The 26340-nt window shown below is 48.7% G+C and overlaps 3 protein-coding genes, 1 long non-coding RNA gene and 1 pseudogene across 6 annotated transcripts in view; 3 read left to right on the forward strand and 2 right to left on the reverse strand.

The window, feature by feature from the left end:
- LOC310702107 overlaps window positions 1–7741 on the forward strand; it is a 281230-nt gene extending 273489 nt beyond the window's left edge. The window contains exon 3 of the long non-coding RNA XR_014523242.1: window positions 5122–7741. This is a non-coding gene — a long non-coding RNA (uncharacterized lncRNA). The remainder of the gene's footprint in view (window positions 1–5121) is intronic.
- Window positions 1–25437, forward strand: part of LOC310701896 (mamu class II histocompatibility antigen, DR alpha chain-like) — a 115434-nt gene extending 89997 nt beyond the window's left edge. Inside the window, exon 6 of the transcript XR_014523123.1 lies at window positions 25203–25437. The gene's annotated coding sequence lies outside the window, so the exon portion shown is untranslated. The remainder of the gene's footprint in view (window positions 1–25202) is intronic.
- Window positions 1–26340, reverse strand: part of LOC310701389 (uncharacterized protein) — a 171060-nt gene that overhangs the window by 39063 nt on the left and 105657 nt on the right. The gene's annotated exons all lie outside the window — the stretch shown is intronic.
- On the reverse strand, window positions 7283–20131 carry LOC310701848 (H-2 class II histocompatibility antigen, E-S beta chain-like; annotated as a pseudogene). The gene is made up of 6 exons (XR_014530080.1): window positions 19879–20131; window positions 17529–17798; window positions 9322–9603; window positions 9071–9181; window positions 8291–8314; window positions 7283–7755 (listed from the first exon to the last, which is right to left on the reverse strand). The product of XR_014530080.1 is annotated as an H-2 class II histocompatibility antigen, E-S beta chain-like (transcript).
- On the forward strand, window positions 20884–25437 carry LOC310701888 (HLA class II histocompatibility antigen, DR alpha chain-like). 2 transcript variants are annotated; one of them, XM_083493384.1, is made up of 6 exons: window positions 20886–21104; window positions 21135–21206; window positions 22614–22871; window positions 23631–23915; window positions 24201–24342; window positions 24495–25437. In XM_083493384.1, exons 1-6 carry the CDS (start codon window positions 21086–21088, stop codon window positions 24496–24498), a joined length of 780 nt encoding a protein of 259 aa, XP_083349510.1. In that variant the 5' UTR covers window positions 20886–21085; the 3' UTR covers window positions 24499–25437. The 2 variants fall into 2 exon arrangements, with proteins under 2 accessions (XP_083349509.1, XP_083349510.1); XM_083493383.1 differs by having other exon boundaries at window positions 20884–21206.

The following is a 26340-nucleotide window of genomic DNA, read 5'->3' on the forward strand; positions in this document are numbered from 1 at the left end:
GCTTGCGGGGCGGGAGGTGGGAAGAAGGGCTTTTCTTCCCACCGCCAGCTTTCAGAACAGCCTTCTGAAGGCTGACAGTGGGAAGAAAAGCCCTTGTCCCCCCCCCCCAGCCTTCAGAAGAGGTCGGGGGACAGACTGTCCCCGGACCTGGTCTGAAGGCGGTTTCCCTAGGAACGCATTAATTGATTTTCAATGCATTCCTATGGGAAACCGTGCATCGCAAGACGAAAAACTCGCAAGACGAAGAGACTTGCGGAACGAATTAATTTCGTCTTGCGAGGCACCACTGTATTTAATTTTTTTCTGTTTTGTTTCACATTTCTTCTTTATGACTACTGTTGTAATAAATAATCCTTCATAAAAGTTATTGCCTTACATTCTTCATTAAATTGTCTTTCCATTGATCTGTAATGTTATGGTATAACTCAGTGCTTTTTTTCTTTAAAAAAAATGCTTAGGGGGTACTTGTTGCGTTTGCAAAGTAAAGGAAGGATTGAACTCTGATTAAAAAGAATACACACAGCAAGACTCTGGGAAGGGTGCATATAATCGTTTCTCTCTGTGCTTGTCCGATTCCCACAGCCCCCGGCCCAGGCCGTTTTATTCACAAAATAACTTTTTACAGAGTGTTCGTAAGAACTAATCAGATTTCAGCAAACCCACGTGGGGAGAAAGTTAAGCTACTAAAACGAATTAAGCACAAATATTTCTGGGGTAAACAAAGAACAGAACTACAAAGAAGAGCATCTGGCAACCCCGCAGGTCATAAGGAGGGTGGCCAGGAGGACAGCGGATCATTATCCCCTTCATGTGAGATCTGTTTCCTGGCCCTAAGATTAACATCCTAAGATTACCATATAGAAGCCTACTTCAAAGAAACTTGCCCACTATCTTTATGGCCCAGGATGCCTGCCTGGCGAAGCAAGAAGCAACTGGGCTGTGTACGTGACAGGAGAAATGGGCAACAGGGAAAAGGGCACGAATGTAGAATCTTATGGGATTTAATCAGAAATTATCGTCAATATATCAAACCCAGTCAACACAATGTCTTCATCGTGGACGCGATGGCTTGATGTATATTTTATAATTCCACATGATAATCCCATCTGATCCCTACAGTACTCTCATTTTCACCACTGGGGGAGGGGAAAAAGACAGTTGTAATTGAGAAAAATAAATACAGTGGTACCTCAGTTTTCAAACAGCTTAGTTCTCAAACTGCTTGCAACCTGAACTCTTCAAACCCAGAAACGAGTGTTCCAGTTTTGGAACTTTTTTCGGAAGCCGAACATGCTCTGTTCTGAGTATAACTTCCCTTTTGAGTGCCATACTTCTGTTTTCCTTGTGAGGGAAGGCGGGCCGGGCGGCAAGTAGGAATGGGATGGGGCTGCTCCGCTAGGCAGCGTTGCTGCTTGCACGGGAAGAGGAGCTGGATGGGGGCTGCTGAGCTGGGGAGGGACAGGCTCCGTCACCCTTTCCGTTGAGGGGTTTGAGGCTGCACTCCGCTCAAGGGAGAATTTGAAAGGAGCCCCCCCTCTGCCTCAGAGCCCCTGCAACCCCGTGAAGGCAGCCAGGCTGAATAGTTGCTGGGGTTGGGGAAGGTGGAGGCAGCCCGGAAGCTGCACCTGAGAGCCCCTGCACCACCTGAAGGCAGCCAGACCGCTCCTCAGCGGAGCTTCCCACTCCCGCTCCTACTTGTGTGCAAGGAGGAGTGGAGGCAGGGATCTCTCAGCGCAAAGCCTCCAGTTCTGAGAGATCTCCGCCCTGCTCCTGAACAGGGCTGCCTTCAGAGGTCTTCCAAAAGACATCTCTTTGACATCTGATGGGGGCGTGTGTTCCACAGGGAGGGTGCCACTACCGAGAAGGCCCTCTGCCTGGTACCCTGTAAATGTGAGGGAACTGCCAGAAGACCCTCGGAAGTGGACCTCCGTGATGATGGGGGGATATTTTCTTTTCCTTGTGTTAGATGGATGTTGAAACAAGGTGTGATTGACATGGGCATGTCTGGATCACAGATTTCTGCCCAACACCACTCCTCTTCTGGGACATACCTGTGATGTTTTGATGACCCACTGAGAAATGTGTTGTGGGAACTATTAAAAACTCATGTCACCTTTGTTCTGGAATTTTTCTTTTTTGCTTTTCTTAGAGATTGAGACCTTTGTTGCAGCAAATAAATGATCAGACCTTCTGGCCACTGATTTCCTTCCTCATTGCTTGCCTCCCATCTCGCGTTTTCTGATCAATCCAGCATCCGCAGGGCTAGACTCCAGCAAAGTTGGAAAGCTGCGCCGGGGCTGCTGCTTCTGTCTTCTCCGGCCAACGCAGCCTCCAACCTGCCCTGGAGAAGCCCAACTGGGGCTACTGGGACGGCAACTGGGACAGGTAAAGCCAAACATCTTCAGGCCTCTTTGCGGGCGGGCCAAAATCGCTCATTTCCCCCCGAAATATAGTCCGGCCCCCAACAAGGTCTGAGGGACAGTGGACTGGCCCCCTGCTGAAAAAGTCTGCTGACCCCTGATCTAGTAGATCCATTGTTTTAACCATATCAAAAAAGTATTTGGTATTTTGCCTTCTTCTGAGATACTTTCCCTCAGTGTTCTGTCATAGTCCAGTGATATTACTCCATTAAATTCACCCGTAATAATTATATTTTTAATCATAAACCTCAGACATACTTTCCTCCAGTAGTTGGAAGAAATCTCATGCGAAAAGTGGCTCTGAATCTGAAAGTCCCAGTCCCAAATCTTAATCCTGCCACCCTAAGATATTATAAGCAAGCCCCACATTCCTCTTTCCACCTGCAATAGGGAGGTTAGAACAACACTTAATATCCTGCAGGGATCATAAGACCCACAATTGCTTAAAATTGCAGGGAGAGAGAGAAAAAGTGGATTTGAAATGACCCAACCACAAGATGAAAAGTCTCCGTACTGAATGAGGGAAGGGGGAGGCATGGGGGGGGGGGCTTTTGAAGTCTCCCTGCTGGCAAGGGAATTCCAGAGCAAGGACGCCTCTGTCTGTCTGGAGTCCCTCACTGCCTCATCTCCAGCAGGAAGGGAGGATTTCCAGACTGGGACCCTTCACTCTTAGGGGGAGGTGCTGGGGCCTGGGCAGCTGGATGGATGGACATCAGCCTGCAGAAATGCTCCCCCTTCCTTTCACAGGACTGTTGTGGTGTTGCATGTGTGTGACAAGGCAACACTCAAGAACAGTTCCCACCAACCATCATTACATCATTCCTCCACTGCCCACAAGAGGGCGATCTTTCCTCTACACATGGTAGAATCCTAGAATTGCAGAGTTGGAAGGGGCCACGAGGGTCATCTAGTCCAGCCCCCTGCAATGCTGGAATATTTTGCCCAAAGTGGGGCTCAAACCCCCGACCCATAGATTCAGAGTCTCATGCTCTACCGACTGAGCTCTAAAAGGGAGAGTTTCCGTTCAAGCAGAGCCCAGAATAATTAGGGTTGCCATATTTCAAAAAGTAGAAACCAGGACAAGCCCAAAATTGCAGTGCTTTTTTTTTTTTAGACAAGGCCCCAAATAAACTGAGAGCCAGTGTGGTGTAGTGGTTAAGAGCGGTAGTCTCGTAATCTGGGGAACCGGGTTCGCATCTCCGCTCCTCCACATACAGCTGCTGGGTGACCTTGGGCCAGTCACACTTCTTGAAGTCTCTCAGCCCCACTCACCTCACAGAGTGTTTGTTGTGGGGGAGGAAGGGAAAGGAGAATGTGAGCCGCTTTGAGACTCCTGAAGGGGAGTGAAAGGCGGGATATCAAATCCAAACTATTCTTCTTCTAAACGCCAAAAAAGTCCATGAGTTTTCAATTGACTTGTCTTTAATCCAGGGCAAAGTGCCTTCTTTTGGAAATCCCCCCCCTATTCTGCCCCTATTCTGTGTGTGCCTTGTAGAAATGCCTCCTTCCAGAAATGAATGCCAGTCGAAAGAGTCGTCCAGCTCTTCCTGCCCCTGGCAAGAGGCTCCAGGAGGGACATGACCCCCCAGAGAGGGGTTTGGGAGAGGCGTCCCTTCTGGGGCCAAGGCTTGTGCAGGGACATCGCAGGGACGGACAGACAAGGCCCAGCCTGCTGTGCAATATTATACCTTGCAGTCGTCACGGTTTCTCTAGAAGGGAGAATGGGATCTTTATTGCAGATCCTCTTTCAGCAAAAGAGCAAACATTCTCCTGGATCTCAAGGCAGAAGCAAAGGAGAACCTTCAGCCAAGTCTCGTGTGGGGAGGGGGGCCAGGGGAGCTGCCAGGGCAAGGCTGTGGGGCAGGAGGCCAGGGCCCCCCTCAGCAGACAGAGCCGCAGGTCCTGTGAATGTGAAAGGGCCCATTTGCCTTGAAATGGGACCGTTTGAGGAAGGAGAGTCTGCCAAGGGCACGTGGTCCCAAGAGCCTAAGATCATCAAAGGGCCTCTCCCAAATTTCCTCCCTGGTATCTGGGATGAGGCCTGCTCCTGCTCTGAAGCCCTTTTCCTCCTCAAAGACTCATGGAGTTGGAGGGACCTCAGGGGTCATCTAGTCCAACCCCCTACATTCCCTCTCTTCTGCAGACCAACCCTGCCTGCGGTTGGTGATGCCTGGGTCTTTTTCCCTCTGAGGAAATCCCTTCTTGTCTGCGGATTTTGTAGCGTTTCCTCCCTGTCTTAGGGTTAGCTTGATGGCACTGCTTCCTCCTCCGCCATCACATTGTGAACCTCCATGAAATCTACAGTTGAAGTATAGAAATATTAAAAATGAATGAATACATGTAAATATGGGCCCCTGGGAGTGTTTTCCCCTCCTTTCTCTCCTTTGGAACTCCCTGCCTAAGGAAACCAAGAGGCGCCTTCTTCATTGTTCTCTTTTTGGAACCTGATGAAAATATTCTTGCTCAGACAAGTTGACCCAGATGTTAAGGAAGCTGAGGTGATTTTAATGTTTTTTTTATGTGTTTGTGCTTTAAAGCACGGTTGCGATTTCCCCCTTGTTTTATATTTTTGTAAAGCACTTTGAGGTGTTGCTTTTTCCCCACAATGAACTGATGTATAAATTTTATGAAGTGAAATAAACAAACTCCCCCGAGTGTTTCCCCCTCACCCTCAGCCTCCTGGGATTCTTGGCAGGCTGAGGGGGTTTATGACCCGCCCTCCCCACTAGCAAAAAGTGGCTTTAAAATGGCGTCTGGTCTGCTGCTCTGCTGGCTGACGCTGCCTCCCAGTCTCTCATCAAGGGTGCAAAGGGGGCTAATGGAGGTTGTGTCAATCCCTCAGGAGGACTGTGGTGGATAAAGTCAGGACCCACCATGGGGGGCACAGGGTCTCCTTCCTCCTTGCTTCCCAGCCCCCAAATGCTGGGGGTTTGGGGCCAAGGAGTGGGGCTGGGGGGTTTGTGGAGGCGCCATCACTTCAGGGGGGTCGTGAGGTGGGGCAGGTGGGGGTTTCATCTGGACATCCATTGTGTTTCCTTCAGAGTCCTGAGGGGATACTATAAATTCCCTCAGACCTTGGTCAGCCTTGAGATTTCCTGTCAGTTTCCCCCAGAAACAACAAATGGGACAGAGGAGTCTCTTAGGGAATCCTGGAGAGTTTCTGTGGACAAGAGGGCAGACATTTTTCCCCCTCACAACACGCAGGGACATTTGTGAGGAACCTGGTCAGAGACAAGGGAGTCTCCCTCCGCCTGAGGTGTTTCCCGCTCTTTTCTCCTGAGGGAGCCCAAACATGAGGAGAAAATGGCTTCCCTGTGGAGACTGGCATCCTTCCCTCCCCAGGGCCTGAAGGGTCAAGGAAGGGGTGCCCAGGGGGGCAACGGACTCCATGTTTCCTCCTCCAAGGAGCGCATAGTCTGATAATTGGAGGAATAGAAAATTCCCTCAGGAGTTTTAGTTACAGGAGGATTCAAAACATGTTATTTCCCTCCCCCTGAAAAGTTCACGTTTGTGGAAACACTGAAAAAGGCATTTGGCTCTCCTGAATAGCTAGTTTGAAATCAAATTCATAATGGAATCACCTCAGGAGACCATGCGGTGTGTGGAGGGTTTTCCCAGGGAAAAATGGCTCCCAAATCAGTTCCCCTTTGATGGCTGACACACAGACTGGATTGAAACAGACTTTTCTTGCTTTTATTAGGATGATTGTGTGGTAAACCACCTTGGGGTGTTGAACTGGTTACATTAAAAGGCCTTAAAGAAGTCAATAACCCAAAGGTGGGGAAGTGCTAGAGGTATGACTGAAGGTCACCTTCTTTCAGGTGAAGTTGTGTGGAAATGGGCAGATCAGCCCTTTTTCTTACACCCAGGATTGTCAAGTGTGGTGCTACTTGAATGTTGACATCTAATTGAAATAAACTAGTTGAAGGACCACAGAGGGAAGCTGAAGAAAATCTTCATTGGTGCAACTCAGAGGAAATATTTTCAAGGCTGTGAAATCTGCTTCTGCCTTGATGTGGGTCGGGTGAGGATCCCAGTCAGAGGGTGTAGGGATCAGATGGGATTACCATGAGGAATTATAAAATATACATCAAGCCATCGTGTCCACGATGAAAGCATTGTGTTGACTGGGTTTAAATCCCATAAGATTCTACATTCATGCCCCTTTCATGCCCTTTTGACTCTACTGCCCATTTCTCTCTCCTCACATGTCACGTACACAGCAGTACACAGCAGTTGCTTCGCCAGGCAGGCATCCTGGGCCATAAAAGATAATGGGCAAGTTACTTTGATGTAGTTTCTTATATATAATCTTAAAATGTTAATCTTGGAGCCAGGAAACAGATCTCACATGAAGGGGATAGTGATCTGGTCTTTCTGGCCATCCTTCGTATCATGTTTATTTCTTACCTCTGGGGTTGCCAGATGCTCCCCTTTGTAGTTCTCAACTTATTTACCCCAAAATATTTGCATGCTAATTAGTGATGTAGTGTAACTTTTTCCCCACGTGGGGTTTGATGAAATGCTCAGAGGAAATATGATTGGTTCTTATGAGCACTGTGTAAAAGATTATTTTGCTAATAAAATGGCCTGGTGAGGGGTGTGGGTTACGCACTTTTCTCCGAGAGCTTCGTGTCTTGTTTTTTAATCAGGGTCCAGTCCTTCCTTTGGCCACAGAACGCAACAAGAGGGCACATCCTTAAGATCACAAAAGAGCAGGATTACTTACAGAGAAATTAACTAACTACTCTCCCTGAGGAGATAAAGTCAGCAGGGTGAGGGTCTGGAGCAGGGACTCTCTCCGAAAACGGGACTCATCCTCCGTGTCACAGGGCTGTGGGGAGAAGCTTTAAATAAATATATTTGGCCATTCACCATTTTATGGAATTGTAGAATTGGAGGGGACCCCAAGGTCATCTAGCCCAACCTCCTGCAATGAGGAATCTCAAGGATCAGGCTCCCCATCAGGGCTTGAAGGACCAGTCCTGGCAGTCTGACCAGATTCATGGTTGTTTTCAGGGACAGCTCAGGCTCCTCCAGGGAGATTCAAGGCACAAATTCTCTAGCAGAGAGGTGCAAAGACGGAATCAGGTTGAGATAACTTGCAATCAACAAGCGGAAAGGGAAACAGAAAAAGAAACTTTCCCCAAATGACAAGCAAGCAACAGAGGTGGGGGAGGGGTGGACACTGTCGTTCTTGATCTGTGACTCCTTCCATCCACATTCCAAGGAGGTTTCCACCCTCTGAGCATGGACAGAGGGCAACTGGCAGGAAGAACAGAGCTTCTCCACATCCCAGGATCTTGATGGAGCAGCAAAGTCTATCTGATGAGTCCTGCAGGCAGAGTAGAGAGAGACAAGCCCATCACTGTGGGGTGAGGAATGGGGAGAAAGGGGTAGAAGAATCCCTGGCAAGATTGGGGGGACACTCCATAGGGCGGCCATCAGAGATTGTGAACTACAATTCCCATCGCCTCCACTTATGGGCCTGGCAGGGGGGGCTCTGAGGAGGGAAGGAGGCAGAGGGAGGGAGACTTGGCTGGCTTTGGCAGTGGAGAAGAGGAGCTTCAGAAGAGACCAAGGAGATCTGTCAAGATCAGAAATGGGGAACCACGGACCCTGGAACAAATGTGGCCAAATTCCAGCCCTGCTCTCTTCATGGTCTCTGCTTGACTGTCTCCCAGGTGGGAAATTCCCCTGAAGACCCACTTCCAGGACCTCATATTGGAGTGTGTGCATCCGGGGTGGATTGATACATAGAAAGCCCCTCCCCTCTGTTCTACAAGGAAGCCATGGTGGGGGCACAGCAAGCAGCCAGGAGACAGGGGGGGTGGGGAGGAGGAAGATGGAAGAGCAGAGAGGAAAGTTACCTGCAGGCTGAGGAACAGTTTGCCCTGGGAGAGAAAAAAAGAATAGAAAGATTCAGTCAGCACCAGATACCCCCTGAAATAGCTTCTCTGGGAACATGCCCCCCCAAGATCAAGATAACACACTCCAGGCACAGCTAGGAACTCTCCCCCCCCCCCTCATTCTGTCCTAAGGAGTATGAGGGGTGAACGCAGAGTATTTGTAGGAAATAAATATTTCCTTCCCAATACAGAAAGAACCCTGGAGATCATCTTGCCAACTAATCTCTTTCCCATTACCCAATGCCCCCACCCCACAAACCCTCCCATATTCCTTCGGCTGCCTCCTTTGGGGATCTGCATTGCCCTGTCGTTGATTCTGGGATTTATTTCAGACACACAAACAAGGAAGAGACCCAAGGAAGATGAATTCCCCCTCCTGCCTGTAAGTGTCTCAAAGGCCCTTCGCTCAGGAGGGAGAGAGACCCTTTGACTTACTGCTGGGACCAGGAAGCTGCAAAACATCTGTGTCCTTACTCTGCCCAAAGGCTTCAGAGCCAGAGATGCTTTTGAATTTCTCCCTCATATGTTGGCTAGGAGGTTTAGGTCTTAATCTACAGATTTAAACCTCAGACCATCTCCAGAATAGCTGAGGTTCCATTTGAGGCACCCAGAGGGAGCTCCTAGGAGTGGAGAAGGCAGGAAACACTCTCCAGAGCCTCTGCCTAAGAAGAGGAGGGGAGCCTGGAGCCCAATCCAGCCCCACACCCCACCCTCCCTCTCCCCCTGGCACCCCACCCTCACCTTTCTTGTTCTTCAGGTAAAGGGCGAGTCCAGTAGCCCCAAAGACCAGCCCCAGCACAATCCCCACAATCCCCGTCCACATCTTGCTCCTGGCAGAGTCCGACTGTGGCTCTGAAGGAAGAAAAAGCTGTGAGTGAGGAAAGGAAGACCTGGGATCAGGCCCCTGAGGGGGGAGCAACCCATCTAGCCCCCCAGGAGTGCCCCCCACTCCCTTGGGCAGTACATGGGTCAGGGCTGGGAAGGTGTCCTACCCCATTTCACCGTGACGGGGCCTTCGAAGCTGGCGTGCTCCACCTGGCAGGTGTAGACGTCTCCACGTTCTGGATTTGTCTCCAGTATCACCTCAATATTGAATGTCCAATCCCCATTCTCAAGACGGTCTGTGGTCCACACTTTGGGCTCCTCCTTCCCATTCTTGAACCACTTGATCTCGATCTCCACAGGGAAGAAGCGGCTCACCTTGCAAATCAGCTGAGTGTTGTGTGGTGAAGATCCATAGTTGTCTGAGCGGGTGATCTTCACTTTGGGCTGGACTGTGGGAGGGAGGCAAGGAAGGTCAGAGATTTAGGGAGGGAGGGGCCTAGAGGCTTCAAGGGAGGGAGAGGGGAAGGAGGGATCATCTCCCACCATCCCAGTGGACAGTCCAGTTAAGGGGAGTAGCCAGGGTCTCAGCCCTGCATGAAGCCTCTAGAGGGGTGCCACTGAGACTCCAGCATCTGCTGAGGACCAGAGTGATGCTAATTTACAAGGAGAAGCAGGAAAACCTGGAAAACGATCCTCTTTCCCCTTTCCCTCCCAAGCTGTTTTTGGAACTGTGTGTGAAAGATAAATCCTGGAGAAGGTTGTTCTCCAAGTTGAAAAGGGAAAGTTTTCTTTCTTTCTTTCTTTCTTTCTTTCTTTCTTTCTTTCTTTCTTTCTTTCTTTCTTTCTTTTGTTACGGAAGGGGGGGGCATGTCTTCTTCACTACAATATATTTGCTCAATTTCTCTAGGACTCCATCACCCCTCCCCTGTCCTCCATAATCTCTCAAGTAATCCAGTCAAAATCACTCTGCCAAACCTTCCTCCGGGCAATGCCAGGTGACAGCATTTCTTATTAATTCTGTCATTTTGGCTAGTGCAAGGTACCTGCACAACTTTAAATTGCCATTCATTTTTCTTGGTATTAACTCATTTCCCAGTATTCCGCTATTAACATTACAGCTGATGTTGTCACATCATTTGGGATGTTAAAAATGCCAAAACAGATTACTTCAGGTTACTTTAAGTTTCTTATTAATTGCGTGTCTTAGCATTTATTTATTTTTGGTTCCTCATAGGTAATTTTGTGTGTGTGTTTTCTACTTTGGGGACATGTTCATCACATGTTGAAAGTCAGTTTCATGAAGTTCTTTTATCAGATAGCACATGGTGAATTTAAAGTTTTTTCCCCATGGTTTTCCCATTTTTTTCAGTCTAGTAGTAATCTCCGTGGTTTTGATAACATATTTAATAATAATTCTTTTCTAAATCTGATGTCTTTGTGTCAAGTTTGTTTTCATCTGACTGGTAATCTAATTTTTTGCTTTCTTTTGTATTTTTTAACCTTTGTATTCTTTACAGTTCCTCTTTCTATACATGTGGAGTAATTTTTATTTTATAATATGAAAAGAACAAGAACAACAAAAACTAAGTGAAGGAAAGCAAACAAACTTAGCAGATAATAACAGTAATTATGTGGAAATGTGATAATAATATTGAAATGAATAAAATGCTTAATGTGCTAAGATTGTTATTATTTGCAGCTTCCCATGGAAACTGGAGGACATCCTTTTTGCCTTTTGCCCCTTCCTTGTCTAACTGTGTTTTTTAAGTCCCCAAAACCCTGCCCCCTTACAGGATATCACTTCTACAGATGTGCAATGATGAAAAGCAGCAACAACCCCTCAACTCAGCCATCACAAGACCTGCAACACCAGAGTTTTCAAAGTGCCCACAGCTATCTCTTTCAAAGGATATAGACGGGGGAGTGGGGCTGACAAAGGGGGGGGGAGTTGAATTGCAAGGACATTTTCTCACTTTTGAACCTTAAGACTGTGCTCCAGGATTCAAAAGATACATACGTAAAAGATCACAATTGTGTCAAGATATGCAACTGATATTTAATTAGTTTGTTTTGTATTAAGTGTTATTATATAGGAATGTTGAAATGTGTCTGACAGTGTGTTATTTCCACAAGGGGGGGGTATTTTTGTGTGTAATTTTTATGTTTAATGTCTTATTGCTTGCACACCAATTCTCATGCATTTTATACTTTCTAATAGCTCACACTATTGTGTAGTCCAATGTTTAGATAACCACATTTCCTTGTCCCACCTGGCACTCTGCAGAGTCCAACCTTCCCTACCTATTTATTTATGTATTTAATGTTTTTCTATACATGAAGTTCCCAGATTTTTACTATTTCTTTCTTTCTGTTCCAGAAAACTATTTCAAATCTTTTCTATGACTTCTCTGCATCTCTTGCAGATTCAGTACTGTCTTCAAGTAGCAATTGTTCTGTATTTATTTACTTATTAATCTTGGGTTTCCCGTATAGATGTGAAATTAATCTAACCACAACCAAGTATTATTAGTGTTTGTTGTGGGGGGGGGAAGGGAAAGGAGAATGTTAGCCGCTTTGAGACTCCTGAAGGGGAGTGAAAGGCGGGATATCAAATCCAAACTCTTCTTCTTCTTCTTCTATTATCGAAACCATATTTTATCAGGTAGATTTGAAGCAACGCTCCTTATTATTATTTGAGATGTTTGATTAGGATGCCAGATGAAATTGGGTGTAGATCATGTCCTAAATTTTATTTATTTATTTGAGGACACGACTACCATATGTTATATTATTATTGATAACAAAAAATGTGTATATGCCTTGATGTAGCAAGAATGGTCCCTTATAGAGTTAAATTGACTCATTTGGACAAATGCCCCCTTAAAGAATGGCTTTGGTTTTAACATATTGATTTTGAAAAGTTGAGAACCACGGGGCAAGATAAATTCAAATTGGACTTTACTGGAATTGGACACGTGTATCCAGGCTGCAACTAGCTTTTGGTCCTTTAAGAGCAAGTGGACAACTTTCCATGAGTGCGAGACCAGAGCCTGCAATAATGAAAAATCCCATAGCCAAAGGCCAAGGCGAAGACCTTTCCCTCACGAGAGGTCCAAACCTGTGCCAGCTATGGTGAATGCCAGGCGACATGGTAAATTGAAAGCCCTGAGGGGATTCAACAGACAGGATGTGTTGCTGTACCACTATGCCGGTGTGAGACCACATAAGAGCTAGCTTGGCACCTGAAAACACAAAAACGGTGGGGCTAAAAAAAAGCAAACTGCATTTTTTTTTCCAGTCAGTAGTAGACCTTCCTGCTAAAATGTAAGGCATACACCACTATTGAAAATGTTTCTCCCACAAGTAATTTAGTAACAAAATACAACAGATGTTCTTTTATATAATACCCTATATGCAGCTACCTGCACTGCTATACTTGCAAATGACCGTAAGAGGCATGGCTTGCAAGTCCCTTTCAGGTTTGCATAAACCCACACATCCCATTCACCGAGATTTAGGGTGCGGAGAAAAGATTTGCAAGTTCTTACAGAACTTTAATGCAAATCTATCTCCGAATGGGGGACTGTTACGGAAGGGGGGGGCATGTCTTCTTCACTACAATATATTTGCTCAATTTCTCTAGGACTCCATCACCCCTCCCCTGTCCTCCATAATCTCTCAAGTAATCCTGTCAAAATCACTCTGCCAAACCTTCCTCCGGGCAATGCCAGGTGACAGACTACGTGTACATGGACCATTGTCTTCTCAGGATGTGCTTATCTGCGCATATCTCCAGCTCTGCATATTTCCCCCCTCCCTCCTCCATATCTCCAGCCCTCTGCATATTTCCCCCCTCCCTCCTCCATATGTTAATCTGTGTAACCCAACCTCTCCTTAATGTATTCATGATGTAACTGGGATGTATTTTGCACTGTATTCTGGGACATGGAGGGAGTTTCAAAAGTTCATGTCACCCCTTTCTCGGGGTTCAATCTCGCCTTGAACCTGTTGCGCAATAAACTTGGATCTTCTGCAGTTTGCTCCTGCGTCCGGCTGAGCTCATTTTTCTTCCGCAGGGACCCACGGACTTAGTCCGATGAGCTGGGTGGCAGAGTAATCCCGCACCCAGATTTTTCCGTAACACTTTCTTTCTTTCTCTCTCTCTCTCTTTCTCTCTCTCTCTCGCTTCCCTCAACATAAATTAAAAGTGGTGCTTGTGTGTTCTCTCTCTTTTTGTGTGTTTGAATCAAGAGGACAACATACATGTTTACAACCATGTGAACACATAAAGAGGGCACGGCTGCCTACAATCAGCTTCAAAAACTGAGTCCTCTTTATACTGAAAATAAAATTCCTGCAATGAATGAAATGTGATGCTGACATACGAAGCACTTTGTAATTATCCCTTCCTGTAATTTGGAAGGAAAATGTAGCCAATCCACTTTAAATTCTTTAATTGCAATGGTTCAGAAGCCAGCAATTTTTAAACCTTGTGGCGTATTTATTCTTTTATTTTATTCTTTAGAGCCTTAAACTTCAAGTCTTTACTACTCAGAAGTCCCACTGAATTCTATGGAGCTTACTCCGAGATAACTGTGTAAAGATTCTCCAGTCTTATACTGCAATCTTCAGCATTTTTACTCAGAAGTAAGTCCCACTCAGTTCAATAGGACTTACTCTCTGGTATGTGCCTGATCATTATCACAGTTTCCATTATTTTGTTTTTATTTCTATTACATACAGTCATGATATTGCTTAGAATTCCTCAGATGATCTACTACTCTCTGAAGAGATCTACTTAAGATTGAGTGAAAGCCAGATACACACACAGACAAGTTTACTATTTGGAGAGACTATCTCTTCTCCAGCCTATTTCAAACTACTTTTTATGCCCTTTATGAACAAATGTGTCAAGTTGTGTGGTGTGTGTGTGTGTGTGTACGCAAATGCACGTGGTGTGTGTGTGTGTGTGTGTGTGTGTGTGAAAACTGGGTCTTTGCCCCGGGTGACAGAAAGCCTAGTTTCAGCCTTGGGGCAGTCAGACAATCCTATGTTCCCAGCCCCCAACTTCCCACTCTCACCAGTGGGATTTCTGACCTCCCCCCCCCCAATCTACCCAAAGTCAGCCCAGTTTCCCCAGTGGTCAGACTGGGCATTCCACAAACAGGGAACTGCTCCTCCCTGGGGGGTCCTTGGGATGCCCCTCCCCTTCCCAGGGCACTTTCTATCCTTCTGTCTCATTTCTTAAAATAAAAGAATTCCTTCCAGTAGCACCTTAAAGACCAACTAAGTTAGTTCTTGGTATGAGCTTTCGTATGCATGCACACTTCTTCAGATACACGAAGAAGTATTTCTTAGTTCAGGGAATCTCAGGAGTTTGTCCCTCCTTTGTTTCCTACCAAACAAGGTTCTGGTGAAGGAGCTTGAACAACTCAGAGAAGCTATGAGCTATGCCATGCAGGGCACCCAAGATGAACAGGTCATAGTGGAGAGTTTTGACCAAACGTGATCCACCTGGAGGAGGAACCGGCAAGCCACTCCAGTATACCTGCCAAGAAAACTCCATGGACAAAGACAACAGGCATATAAAAGTTATGACGCTGGAAGGTGAGCCCCTCAGGTCGGAAGGCGTCCAACATGCTACTGAGGAAGAGCGGAGGGCAAGTACAAGTAGATTCAGAGCTGATGAAGCGGCTGGGCCAAAGCCGAAAGGACGCTCAGTTGTGGATATGCATGGAAGCGAAAGGAAAGTCCAATGCTGTAAAGAAAAATATTACATAGGAACCTGGAATGTAAGAACCGTGAACCTTGGCAAGTTGGATGTGGTCAAAAATGATATGGCAAGAATAAATATTGATATGGGAAATTGAATGCAGATTTTCAAAGAATAGCACGGAGAGACAAGAGGGCCTTCTTAAACAAGCAATGCAAAGAAACAGAGGCAAACCGTAGAATGGGAAAAACCAGGTATCTGTTCAAGAAAATTGGAGATATGAAAGGAACTTTTCGTACAAAGATTACCATAATAAAGGACAAAAGTGGAAAGGACCTAACAGAAGCAGAAGACATCAAGAAGAGGTGGCAAGAATACATAGAGGAATTAAACCAGAAAGATATGGATGTCTCGTACACCCCAGGTAGTGTGGTTGCTGACCTTGAGGCAGACATCATGGAGAGTGAAGTCAAATGGGCCTTAGAAAGCACTGCAAATAACAAGGCCAGTGGAAGTGATGGTATTCCAGCTGAACTATTTATTTGAGCTATACTCAATATGCCAGCAAGTTTGGAAAACTCAGCAGTGGCCAGAGGATTGGAGAAGATCAGTCTACATCCCAATCCCAAAGAAGGGCAGTGCCAAAGAAAGCTCCAACTACCGCACAATTGCACTCATTTCACATGATAGCAAGGTTATGCTTAAAATTCTACAAGGCAGGCTTAAGCAGTATGTGGACCGAGAACTCCCGGAAGTGCAAGCTGGATTTAGAAGAGGCAGAGGAACCAGAGACCAAATTGCAAACATGCGCTGGATTATGGAGAAAGCTAGAGAGTTCCAGAAAAACATCTACTTCTGCTTCATTGACTATGCAAAAGCCTTTGACTGTGTCGACCACAGCAAACAAAGGCAAGTTCTTAAAGAAATGGGAGTGCCTGATCACCTCATCTGCCTCCTGAGAAATCTCTATGTGGGACAAGAAGCTACAGTTAGAACTGGATATGGAACAACTGATTGGTTCAAAATTGGGAAAGAAGTATGGCAAGGCTGTATATTGTCTCCCTGCTTATTTAACTTATATGCAGAATTCATCATGTGAAAGGCTGGGTTGGATGAATCCCAAGCCCAAGCCAGAATTAAGATTGCCGGAAAAAGTATCAACAACCTCCGATACGCAGATGACACAACCTTGATGGCAGAAAGTGAGGAGGAATTAAAGAACCTTTTAATGAGGGTGAAAGAGGAGAGCGCAAAATATGGTTTGAAGCTCAACATCAAAAAACTAAGATCATGGCCACTGGTCCCATCACCTCCTGGCAAATAGAAGGGGAAGAAATGGAGGCAGTGAGAGATTTTACTTTCTTGGGCTCCATGATCACTGCAGATGGTGACAGCAGTCACGAAATTAAAAGACGCCTGCTTCTTGGGAGAAAAGCAATGACAAACCTAGACAGCATCTTAAAAAGCAGAGACATCACCTTGCCAACAAAGGTCTGTATAGTTAAAGTTATGGTTTTCCCAGTAGTGATGTATGGACGTGAGAGCTGGACCATAAAGAAGGCTGATCGCCGAAGAATTGATGCTTTTTAATTATGGTGCTGGAGGAGACTCTTGAGAGTCCCATGGACTGCAAGAAGATCAAACCTCTCCATTCTTAAGGAAATCAGCCCTGAGTGCTCACTGGAAGGACAGATCCTGAAGCTGAGGCTCCAAGACTTTGGCCACCTCATGAGAAGAGAAGACTCCCTGGAAAAGACCCTGATGCTGGGAAAGATGGAGGGCACAAGGAGAAGGGGACAACAGAGGAAGAGATGGTTGGATAGTGTTCGCGAAGCTACCAGCATGAGTTTGACCAAACTGTGGGAGGTAGTGGAAGACAGGAGTGCCTGGCATGCTCTGTGCCAGGGGGTCACGAAGAGTCTGGACACGACTAAACGACTAAACAACAACAAAACAACAAAAAACAAGATGCTATTCAGAATTCAGTGTACAGTATTCTTAACTTACAGCACAGCCTCCCTCACAGGGGTGTTGTGGGGATGGAATGAGGAGAGGGAGAACCATAGACAGAACACCATCTTGAGCTCCTGGGGGGGGGGGAATGGTGGAAATGAATGTGCAGTAAACTTCATTTACTGCACATTCATTTCCAGTTTAGGGATGTTTAGGGAAGTTTTTAATGTTTGTTGTTCTATTGCGCTTTTCATTCTGTTGGGAGCTGCCCAGAGTGGCTGGGGAAACCCAACCAGTTGGGTGGGGTATAAATATTATTATTATTATTATTATTATTATTATTATTATTATTATTAACACTGCAATTTTGTGTTGCAAACTGCCCTGAGACCTATGGGTATAGGGTGGGATGCAAATGTAAATAATAATAAATAAACTAAGATAAACACCCTCCACATTTCAATACACGAAATAGTTTATGATGCTTCCAGCGACCACAGAAACTCCTCCTGCCTCTGCCTCTGGAGTGGGGCGTCAGGAAAGGCCCCTCTTCCTCTCTGAAAAGCGGGAGGGTGGGGGGCCGGGGAGGGGCAACAGCGACAGGGGCCGAGAGGGGAGAAAGTCCTGGTCCACCCTACGCCCCCCATTTTGGGTTGTTCTGGGGCGGCCGTTTCCCATGACACCCCCCCTCCCCGATTCTGGACTCACCGCGCCGGGCCTGGGCGAAGGGCTCGAAGCCCCCATAGTTGTGCCGGCAGAAGACATCCACCTCGGCCTTCTTGCGCCGCAGGTAGTCCTTGTCCTGGTTCCATGCCTTGACTGTGGGCTCCCCCAGTTCAGCCACAGCCACGTACTTCCCTCGGTCGCTGTCAAAGTAGAGGAGCTCCTGCCGGTCGAAGAAGAGCTTATGTAGGTAGCGGACCCGCTGCGTCCCATTGAAGAAGTGGCACTCGTGCTTCCCCTGGTACAGGAAATGCTCTGGGGGGGGGAGAGAAAGAAAATGGGGGTATCACGGAGGGTCAGCTGGAGGCAGGGTGCGAGAACTTCTGGGGGTGGGCGGCAGAGACATTCTCTCTCTCTCTCTCTCTCTCTCTCTCTCTCTCTCGTGTCTCATGATCCCATGGGGAAGGGAGGCTGAGCAGGGAGAAGGGAAGGGAAGGGAAGGGAAGGAAAGGAAACGGAGAGAGCTGCTGTAAGGCCGTGGGGGGGGGGTGGAGGCCCCAGACCCCATGGGCATAGCCAGGATTTATGGGGGGGGGACAGAACCGAGCTATCTGCTTTATTTATTTACTTTATTGGGGGGGGAGCTCCGCTGGCTACGCCCAGGCTTAACTCCATTTAAAAAAAACCACACAAAAACGTAAACCCCCTTTCCCCATTTTCTCACCCCACGGCTGAAGGAGGAAATGTTGGGGGTGGGAGAGAGACCAGGAAAAGGGTGAGGGGCTGGGAGACACGTCTGTGAACGGGGCTTCACTGCCCCCTCCCTCCCGCTGCGGGAGACCCAGTTTCACTTTCGCTTTCCCTGCCAGAGCGCAGGAAGCGACGCCTGTCTACGCCGGAGCCTATTTCAGCACCCAGAGGACCCCAAGGGGGGAGGGGGGCTGGGAGATGGGACTTGCCGCGAGGTGGGGGGGAGGAGTTGAGGTTCCCCTGAGCAGGGAGGCATTTCCCCCAGTTTTGCTGCTGGTTTCATGGACGTAAACCAAGGGGGGCGGGGAGGGGAGGGGCAGCTGCCCCCCCAAATCAAGAAACAAAATACTTAGCAAACGGAGGTTCTGCCCCTCCTAACAAAAGGCCTACCCCTCCAAAAAAAACAAACAAAAAAAACCTTGCTACACCCAGTTTTTTACTTTTAATATAATAATAATTTAATATTTATACCCCACCTATCTGGCTGCGTTTCCCCAGTCACTCTGGGCGGCTTCCAATAAAGATTAAAAATACAATAAAACATCAATCATTAAAAACTTCGCTAAATAGGGCTGCCTTCAGATGTCTTCTAACTGTCAGATAGTTGTTTATCTCTTTAACATCTGATGGGAGGGCGTTCCACAGGGTGGGTGCCACTACCAAAAAGGCCCATCGCCAGAAGGCCCTCAGCACTGAATCTCAGTGTCCAGGCAGAGCAATTGGGATGGAGACGCTCCTTCAGGTATACTGGGCCGAGGCAGTTTAGGGCTTTAAAGGTCAGCACCAACACTTTGAATTGTGCTCGGAAACGTACTGGGAGCCAATGTAGGTCTTTCAAGACCGGTGTTATATGGTCTTGGCGGCCGCTCCCAGTCACCAGACTGGCTGCCGCATTCTGGATTAGTTGTAGTTTCTGGGTCACCTTCAAAGGGAGCCCCACGTAGAGCGTGTTGCAGTAGTCCAAGTGGGACATAACTAGAGCATGCACCACTCTGGCGAATCAGTCCGTGGGCAGGTAGAGTCTCAGCCTGCGTACCAGATGGAGCTGGTAGACAGCTGCCCTGGACACAGAATTAACCTGTGCCTCCATGCACAGCTGTGAGTCCAAAATGACTCTGAGGATGTGCACCTGGTCCTTAAGGGGCACAGTTGTCCGATTCAGGACCAGGGAGTCCCCCACATCTGCCCACCTCCTGTCATGCAAGAACTGTATTTCTGTCTTGTCTGGATTCAACCTCAATCAGTCGCCATCTATCCTTCAGCCACCTCCAGGCACTCACGCAGGACCTTCACTGCCTTCACTGGTTCCGATTTGAAAGAGAGGTAGAGCTGGGTGTCATCTGCATACTGATGAACACCCAGCCCCAACAACAATTGTACTAAAATTAATTCCCAACCAGATGTCCATCCCATCCCCAACAAAGCAAAAGGGGAGAAAAGAAGAAGAAGAAAACTTAAAATGCCACAGACTGCTTAAGAACATTTTCAAACACATTAGACACTTGGAACAGGGAAGCAACCCCCCCCCCAGCACTTCCCCAAGAGTTTGTTCCAATGAATCCAACCCCACCCTCTAGGCTCTGCAGCCGGAGTCCTTTTGTAGCTGGGAGTGTGATTCTCCCCTCATGGCAGAATCTTGGCTCACCTGGAGGCGCCTCCACGCCCAGCCCCTCCGAAGCGGAGACCACCAGCGCCCCCACCCCCAGCAGGAGCCCCCCCAAGGCCAAAGGCGCAGCGCCGGAGCCCCCCATCCTTCTCTCTCCTTCGCCCCCAAATGGGACTTTCTCCGCTCAGCCCCGGGGGAAACTTCTGCCCAAGCCCCGCCCACTCCACCGCCCCGCCCCGCGAGCGTCCAATCCGCCTCCGAGCCCAGGCAGCGTCATCGGTCGCCAGGCAGGGAACTCCTGGCAAGAGCATTCTCAAGGGCTCTCTCTGCTCTCGCTCGACCTGCAAGATCCTCTTTGCCTTTTCAGCTGCTTCTGAGGTCTCCATTGTTGCTGCGTCGCGTGTGAATCAAGATCTTCCCCGGAAGCCCCCCGGAAAACCTGAGGGGGGGCGAGATATAAAGCTTAAGAAGAATCTGTCAGTTCCATCCAAAACTTTACTAAGGCAGCATAAAAGGAAATTTCAGACTCAGGCTTCAAAAGAGCGAGATGCGCTTTTCTTCTGCTGCGTTTTAAGCCGCTAAACATTCGTTCCTTCTTGTATCCGGAAAGAGGAAGGAAGTTAACTGCTTGTCATCACAGGCTCATAAGGGCCATGTCCCCCCAGGGGAAACCAGAAAGCCCCCCCCCCTTTGATTTCAAGGGGGGGAGAACTGTCTGCTGAGGGAGGGGGGCTGCTCCCCCCTTCGCCCACCAGCCTGCATCCTAAGGAGACAGCCCCCCAATAAGGAGACCCCCCTCCCCCCAATAAAAGCCCCTCCAGCCCCCAGCTCCCCTTTGCAAGAAAGTTCTCTGGCGCTGGAGTCTGAGGAGCCCCATGAAGAAACACACGGGGGGGGAGACAGAGAGGAGCCCCCGCAGCCCCTTCCCTGGAGGAGACCCCTCCACTCTTGGGGAGATCCAGCCCCCACCCCCCAAAATATCAGTTGCCCTTTTCCTGCTGCTCTTTTCGCTCCGTCTCCGGCTGAGGCTCCTGCCTGGGGATGGTCTACCTGGAGACAGGCTGGTCATCGCCAGGGCGCTTTCTCATTGGCCGAGCTGGCAGGGACTTTCCTGCTCCGCCAAAGCCGCCCCCTGGCCGCCCCCGCCCCACAGCCACTTGGAGGGCGAGCATCCAGGAGGAAGGGGCAAGGGACACTTGGGCTTGAGTCGCCCCTCGCCCGCCTCCGCCCAGGAAGAGCTGCAGAGATGGAGCCCAGAGGAGGAAGAGGAGGAGGAGGAGGAAGAGGAGGAGGGGGAGGAAGAGCCCTTTGCTGCCTCTGGGCGACTCTCCTCCTCGCCCCGCCAAGGGGGGCCGGAGCCCTGAAAGGTCGGGGGGCGCAGAGGGAGGGGGAGATGTCTGGGGAGGGGTCCCAGGAGGTGGGTTAGGGGTCCCCGCAAAGAAGCCGGGTGGGGGGATTGGGGGTGAAAGATTGTGCCCCTGGGCGTTGCTTGTGGGCAAAGCTGGAGGGCTACAGGGAGGAGAAGCCCCCTCCCCCTGACAAGTGCAGAAGCTGCACCCGGGAAGACGGAGGGATGGGGGGAGGAAGGAAATTGGACGTTCCCCCACCTCCACGAAAGAGTGCTGGGAGGTGCCTGGAATGGGAGGATGACGGGCAAGGAGGATTCGGTCCCTCATGTAAGGTGGTCTAGGTTTTTTTAATGAGAGAGGGAAAAGGTGCAAACAGCAGCACCCACCACAGGCACACACCTAGCTTAGAAGATCGGAGTCTGTGCCCCCAGCCTTTCCTGTTACAAGGAGGGAAAGGGAAGTAAAGCAAGAATTATTATTCCTCTCTCTGGGCTCGGCTGCCACAGAGACCTGCCTGGTCCGGAAGCCCCCAGTGGTCGCCCCCAAAAGGCATCAGCCCCCCACATCCCTAATGCCCCCTCCCCGAAAACAGAGTCGTCTCTCTCCTACCCAGCAGCGAAAATGGGGCCAGAAATTCTGGCGGCCCCTTAAAACCTCGGAGCAGAACCCGCTCTCTTCGGCTGCCCCTCCATAGCCCCACTTGCCTGGCAAAGGCACTTACTCCCGAGAAGACACGGTTTAGTTTGAATGAGTGAGTGAACTCCAGAAGGAAGTCGCTTTAGGAAAGGAAAGAGGCGCGTGGCCAATAGCTCCGTCTGTGTGCCCGACAGTTTTATCTCTTTTAAAAATAAGCCCAAAGCTTTAATTCGTGGCATGAGGCAACTCAAGGGGTGACTGTGGATAATCCACGGTTGAGAGGGGAAATCCATTTACTGTATTCCTGGTTTCATTTTGGGGCAAGGAGCAAAGTGGAGAGGTACGTTACTTCCATGTTATCTTCACAAAAAACCTGCAAGGTCAGCTAGGCAATAGGGGGACATGGATTGGTCTCTTGAAAAATTACCCACATTCAAGTACAGTGGCGTAGTGTGGGTTGTCAGCACCCGGGGCAAGGCAAGTAATTTGCGCCCCTAACCCTAACCCCCAGATGTTGCGGCCAGTGCGGCCGGCCCCCCCCTGCACCCCTCGTGCTACGCCACTGTTCAAGTGCACTCCAGGATCACATTTTTGGGCTGTTGTGGCTCGAGAATTAGGGGATTCTAAAACTGACGTGTGTGTGTGCGTGTGTGCGCGCGCGCGCCCCCGCAGATGAAGCACTTAGAAAGCCTTCCTGGTGGTGGCCCCATTCATAGCAATGGAGCATGTTCTCCCTCATCTTGCTGTGGGGTCCTAAAGCCTCCCTCTCTCTCTCTCCCACCCCTGCAGTGGAGGACACCCATATATGTCTGAACTACTTCCAGGAGAGCTTCCCTTCAGAGAAGAAGTCCGGGGAGTTCCTGCTGGAGTTTGACAACCAGGAGATCCTGCACGTGGACTGGGAGAAGAAGCAGAACGTCTGGAGGCTGCCGGACTTCCAGCGCTTCGCCAGCTTCGAGGTGCAGGGAGCCCTGGCCAACATCGCCGTCATGAAGAACAACATGGAGGTGCTGATGAAGCGAAGCAACCGCACCCGTGCCCTGAATGGTAGGACACGCGAGGGGGGCAGGGGAGAGAGCTGGGGGGCAGGCAGGGGGTGGTCTCTTGGCTTCTGATGCGGAAGACCCTTCAGGACCCCTTTCTGCCTCCCCAGAGGGAACTCTGCTCCAGGGAGCCAGTCCTTGGCTGAGACAGGCTAAAAGGGAAGGGAAACCTGGTGGGGGGCATAGCACTCTGTACAAGCTCAGAGGCATTCCCAAACCTGAACACCCGGTGCAAAAATACCCACAGCAGCAAATGTAGGGCACATGGTGTGGGAGATCTTGCAGTCAAATCTAACAATGGATATTCTTTCTAGTTAGCATGCGAAAGGGTCAAGCCCACAGAGCTGCACTGGTGATAGAGGGACTCAGACCATAGAAATGTAATTGATAGAGAGGAATTTGGGCGATGTCATTGGGGGGGGGGGAAGAAAGTAGTATTTTCTCCTCTCTCCTCCTTTGACCAATGATGGAAGCAGACAGGCGTCCACCTGCTCCAATTTCAGGCACATGCCTGAAGTTGTTTTTTTGCTGTAAAATCAAATATTTTGTCTGTGTTGTTTTAATGCTGTTGGTGCTGAGGATGAATGCTTGACTGTGAGCAAATATATGTTTTAAACTTACTTTTCAGCCTTTAGCCTGTTTCTTTGATAAACTGGGGGGAACAAAGTGGGAGATCAGCCTAACAGCTAATTGCTATGCTTTCCATTTCTAGACTGCTTAAAATGGGTTTTAATCCCCTTTCTTTCTCCATCTCCTTCCTCAGTTGCTCCTGTGGTCAATGTGTACACGGAAAACACAGTGGAACTGGGGGAACCAAACGTCCTCATCTGCTTTGTGGATAGGTTCTCTCCCCCAGTGCTGAACGTCACCTGGCTGAAGAACAACGAGGTGGTCTCTGAGAACCTGGCGGAGACGGGTTTCTACCCCAGCGTGGACAACACTTTCCGCAAGTTCTTCTACCACACCTTCATCCCTGAGCAGGGAGACATCTACATCTGTCAGGTGGAGCACTGGGGCATCCCAGAGGGAAAGATGGAGAAGGACTGGGGTAAGCACCAGGCAGGATTGGGGCTTTTTTCTGGGTCTTGAACTCAGAAACCCAGATTCATGGCTTAAAAGAAACACGTTCTGACGATCAGAGTAAATTATGCAAGTGAAGTACACTTGCAGTTTTGAATAATTTATTCCTCTTGAGGTAGTTTCTCTCACTTTAACTTACAAGTGTATATTAAGGTCTGTGAGGCGGGTGTGTCAGGACTCCTGGGTTCTTTCTTCCGCTGAACACACACAGAGAAACAGAGTCCCTCCTTATCTCATCCTCTCTCCATCCCAGTTTCCAAGGCGCCCTCTCCCATCCCGGAGACGATGGAGAACGTGCTGTGTGCCCTGGGCTTGGCCTTTGGCATCCTGGGCATCATCGCTGGCACCATCCTTTTCTTCAAGGCCATGAGGATGAACGATCGCAGGGGCTTCATGTGAGTCGTACTTGTTTCCCTTCATGGGCTCAGAGACAAATGCAAGGGAAGCCAAAATACACAGCAAAGGGGTGGGGTGGGCCTCATCCTGCCCAGAAGGTGCTCAGCCTCCATACTCCCAGCTCACCAGCTCCCTTCTCCTTCCTTTTCAGATAATGGGGGATTCCTTTCCTGACAGCCTTTTCCTTGAACCCTCTCAGTTCAGTTCCTTTGCCAAGAGTCTCTTCTGCTACAAATCAGCTGGAAGGAGTTGCTTCCTCCGTGTGCAGCTTGTCCTTAGAAGCTTTTCTGATAATATGTTTAACTTTTAAGAACAATTATGATAGCCAAAGATGCGTAGGCAGACTTACATCACTTTTCTCCCTTTTCTGTTTCCCTCTTAGCAAAGAAATTGCTCAGACTGTTTAAGTAAATAGGAAAAGTATACATTTTGCTCACATTAAATGTCTTGCCATAGTGCAACATTTACAGCTCCCTCTATGAAGGTTCTGAAACTCCCTGGTGCCTTTGCTTCTGGCTGTCCAGTAATCATGCGTTTTATAGAATCATAGAATTGTAGAGTAGGAAGGGATCCTAAGGGTCATCTAGTCCAGCCCCCTGCATTGCAGGAATCTCAGCTAAATCATCTCTGACAGAGGGGCTTGTGGTTGGACTGCCGATCCTCCCCCCAAGCTCCATGGTTGAGTCAGGATAGTTTTTGTGGGGGTTTCCTGCTTTGCCTGGCCTTGTATCTGCATGGCTCAAGGAGACCCCCTGCCAACAGAGTGTCAGTCATACTAATTCATATCTCCTCCCCACTTACCCAAAACCATTCACCTTACTCAGTTCCATGCATTGCACTGCAGTAATACAACCCTCAGGTCTTTCCTTAATCACAAAGAGGATTCATCCAGCTTGTTGGGGATGTTTAGCTGCGAAGACACCCCAAACACTTTTCTCGTCCACATAAAGAAGAGTTGTATCTGTATGTGTAGAGGAAAATATCCCTTCTTCATTCGCAAAACTTTCCCAATGGCTTCTGTGCAGCCCAATTGCTGTTTTTCATACATGCTCCCATATTTCCAAAAGCAGTGAATAAATCTTACAGTTTGTTGATTTGTTTCTAGTGCTGTTTTCTTTGCCTATAAGCTCTGAATATATTGTATTATTTTAAAATGAAAAGGTGAACCGTTGAGGAAATGGGTAGCATTGCAACCAGAGTGGCTACACTGACTCCTCGCGTCTCTAGGCCCAGATTCTGGGAGATGATCAGAGATCAGGAGAGCCAGCGCTGGTGCCTCCCTGCCTTTGCCCTGGTCTGCCTGTCTGTCCCCTGCTGGGAACAGGATGCTGGGGCAGGACTCTTCTGGTCTTCAAGGCCTGCTGTGGGTTGTGTGATGCCCCAAACCATTATCCCACAGGACCCGTGGATTCCCCCTCTGGGGGAAAAGATGAACAGAACAGCCCATCCCCCTGTCCTAAAATGCCTCACCAGATCCAAGCACCTGCTCTTCCTGAGACTAGAGTGATTGATGGGGGGGAGGGGTAGAAAATGTGTAGAGAGCCCCCCAAAATTCAGGTGGATGAATGAAGGTCTTCTTCCAGGGGCAACAACACATTAGAGACGTGTGTGTTTCAGGACATGCAAGGTCAGGATGTGACCCAGTCAGCCTGGCCAGACTTCCATCATGAGTTGACTGTGTTGCCTGGAACATGCCTTAAAACCCTCAGAGAAGGCTTCACTCTTTCCTGGTAGCTCCCTGTTTTGCCCCTATTTTTGTGTGCGTTATTAAAATAAATTAATGCAAGGAGTTGTTGAGCTCCTCCCCTCCCCCCCCTTGCAAGAGTCTCCAGAAGGTAAATGACACCACCGAGTGGGGTTTGGTACAGGCGTCCTTCCTGGTGCCAAGCCTTGAGCAGAAACATCACAGAGGCCAACAGACAAGGCCCAGCTTGCTGTGCAATCTCATACCTTCTTCTGGATCTCAGATGGTGGGATCCAAATTCAGGGGGAGCCAA

The sequence above is a fragment of the Podarcis liolepis genome (assembly GCF_965112155.1).
Source record: "Podarcis liolepis genome assembly, chromosome: 2".
Lineage (NCBI taxonomy): Eukaryota > Metazoa > Chordata > Lepidosauria > Squamata > Lacertidae > Podarcis > Podarcis liolepis.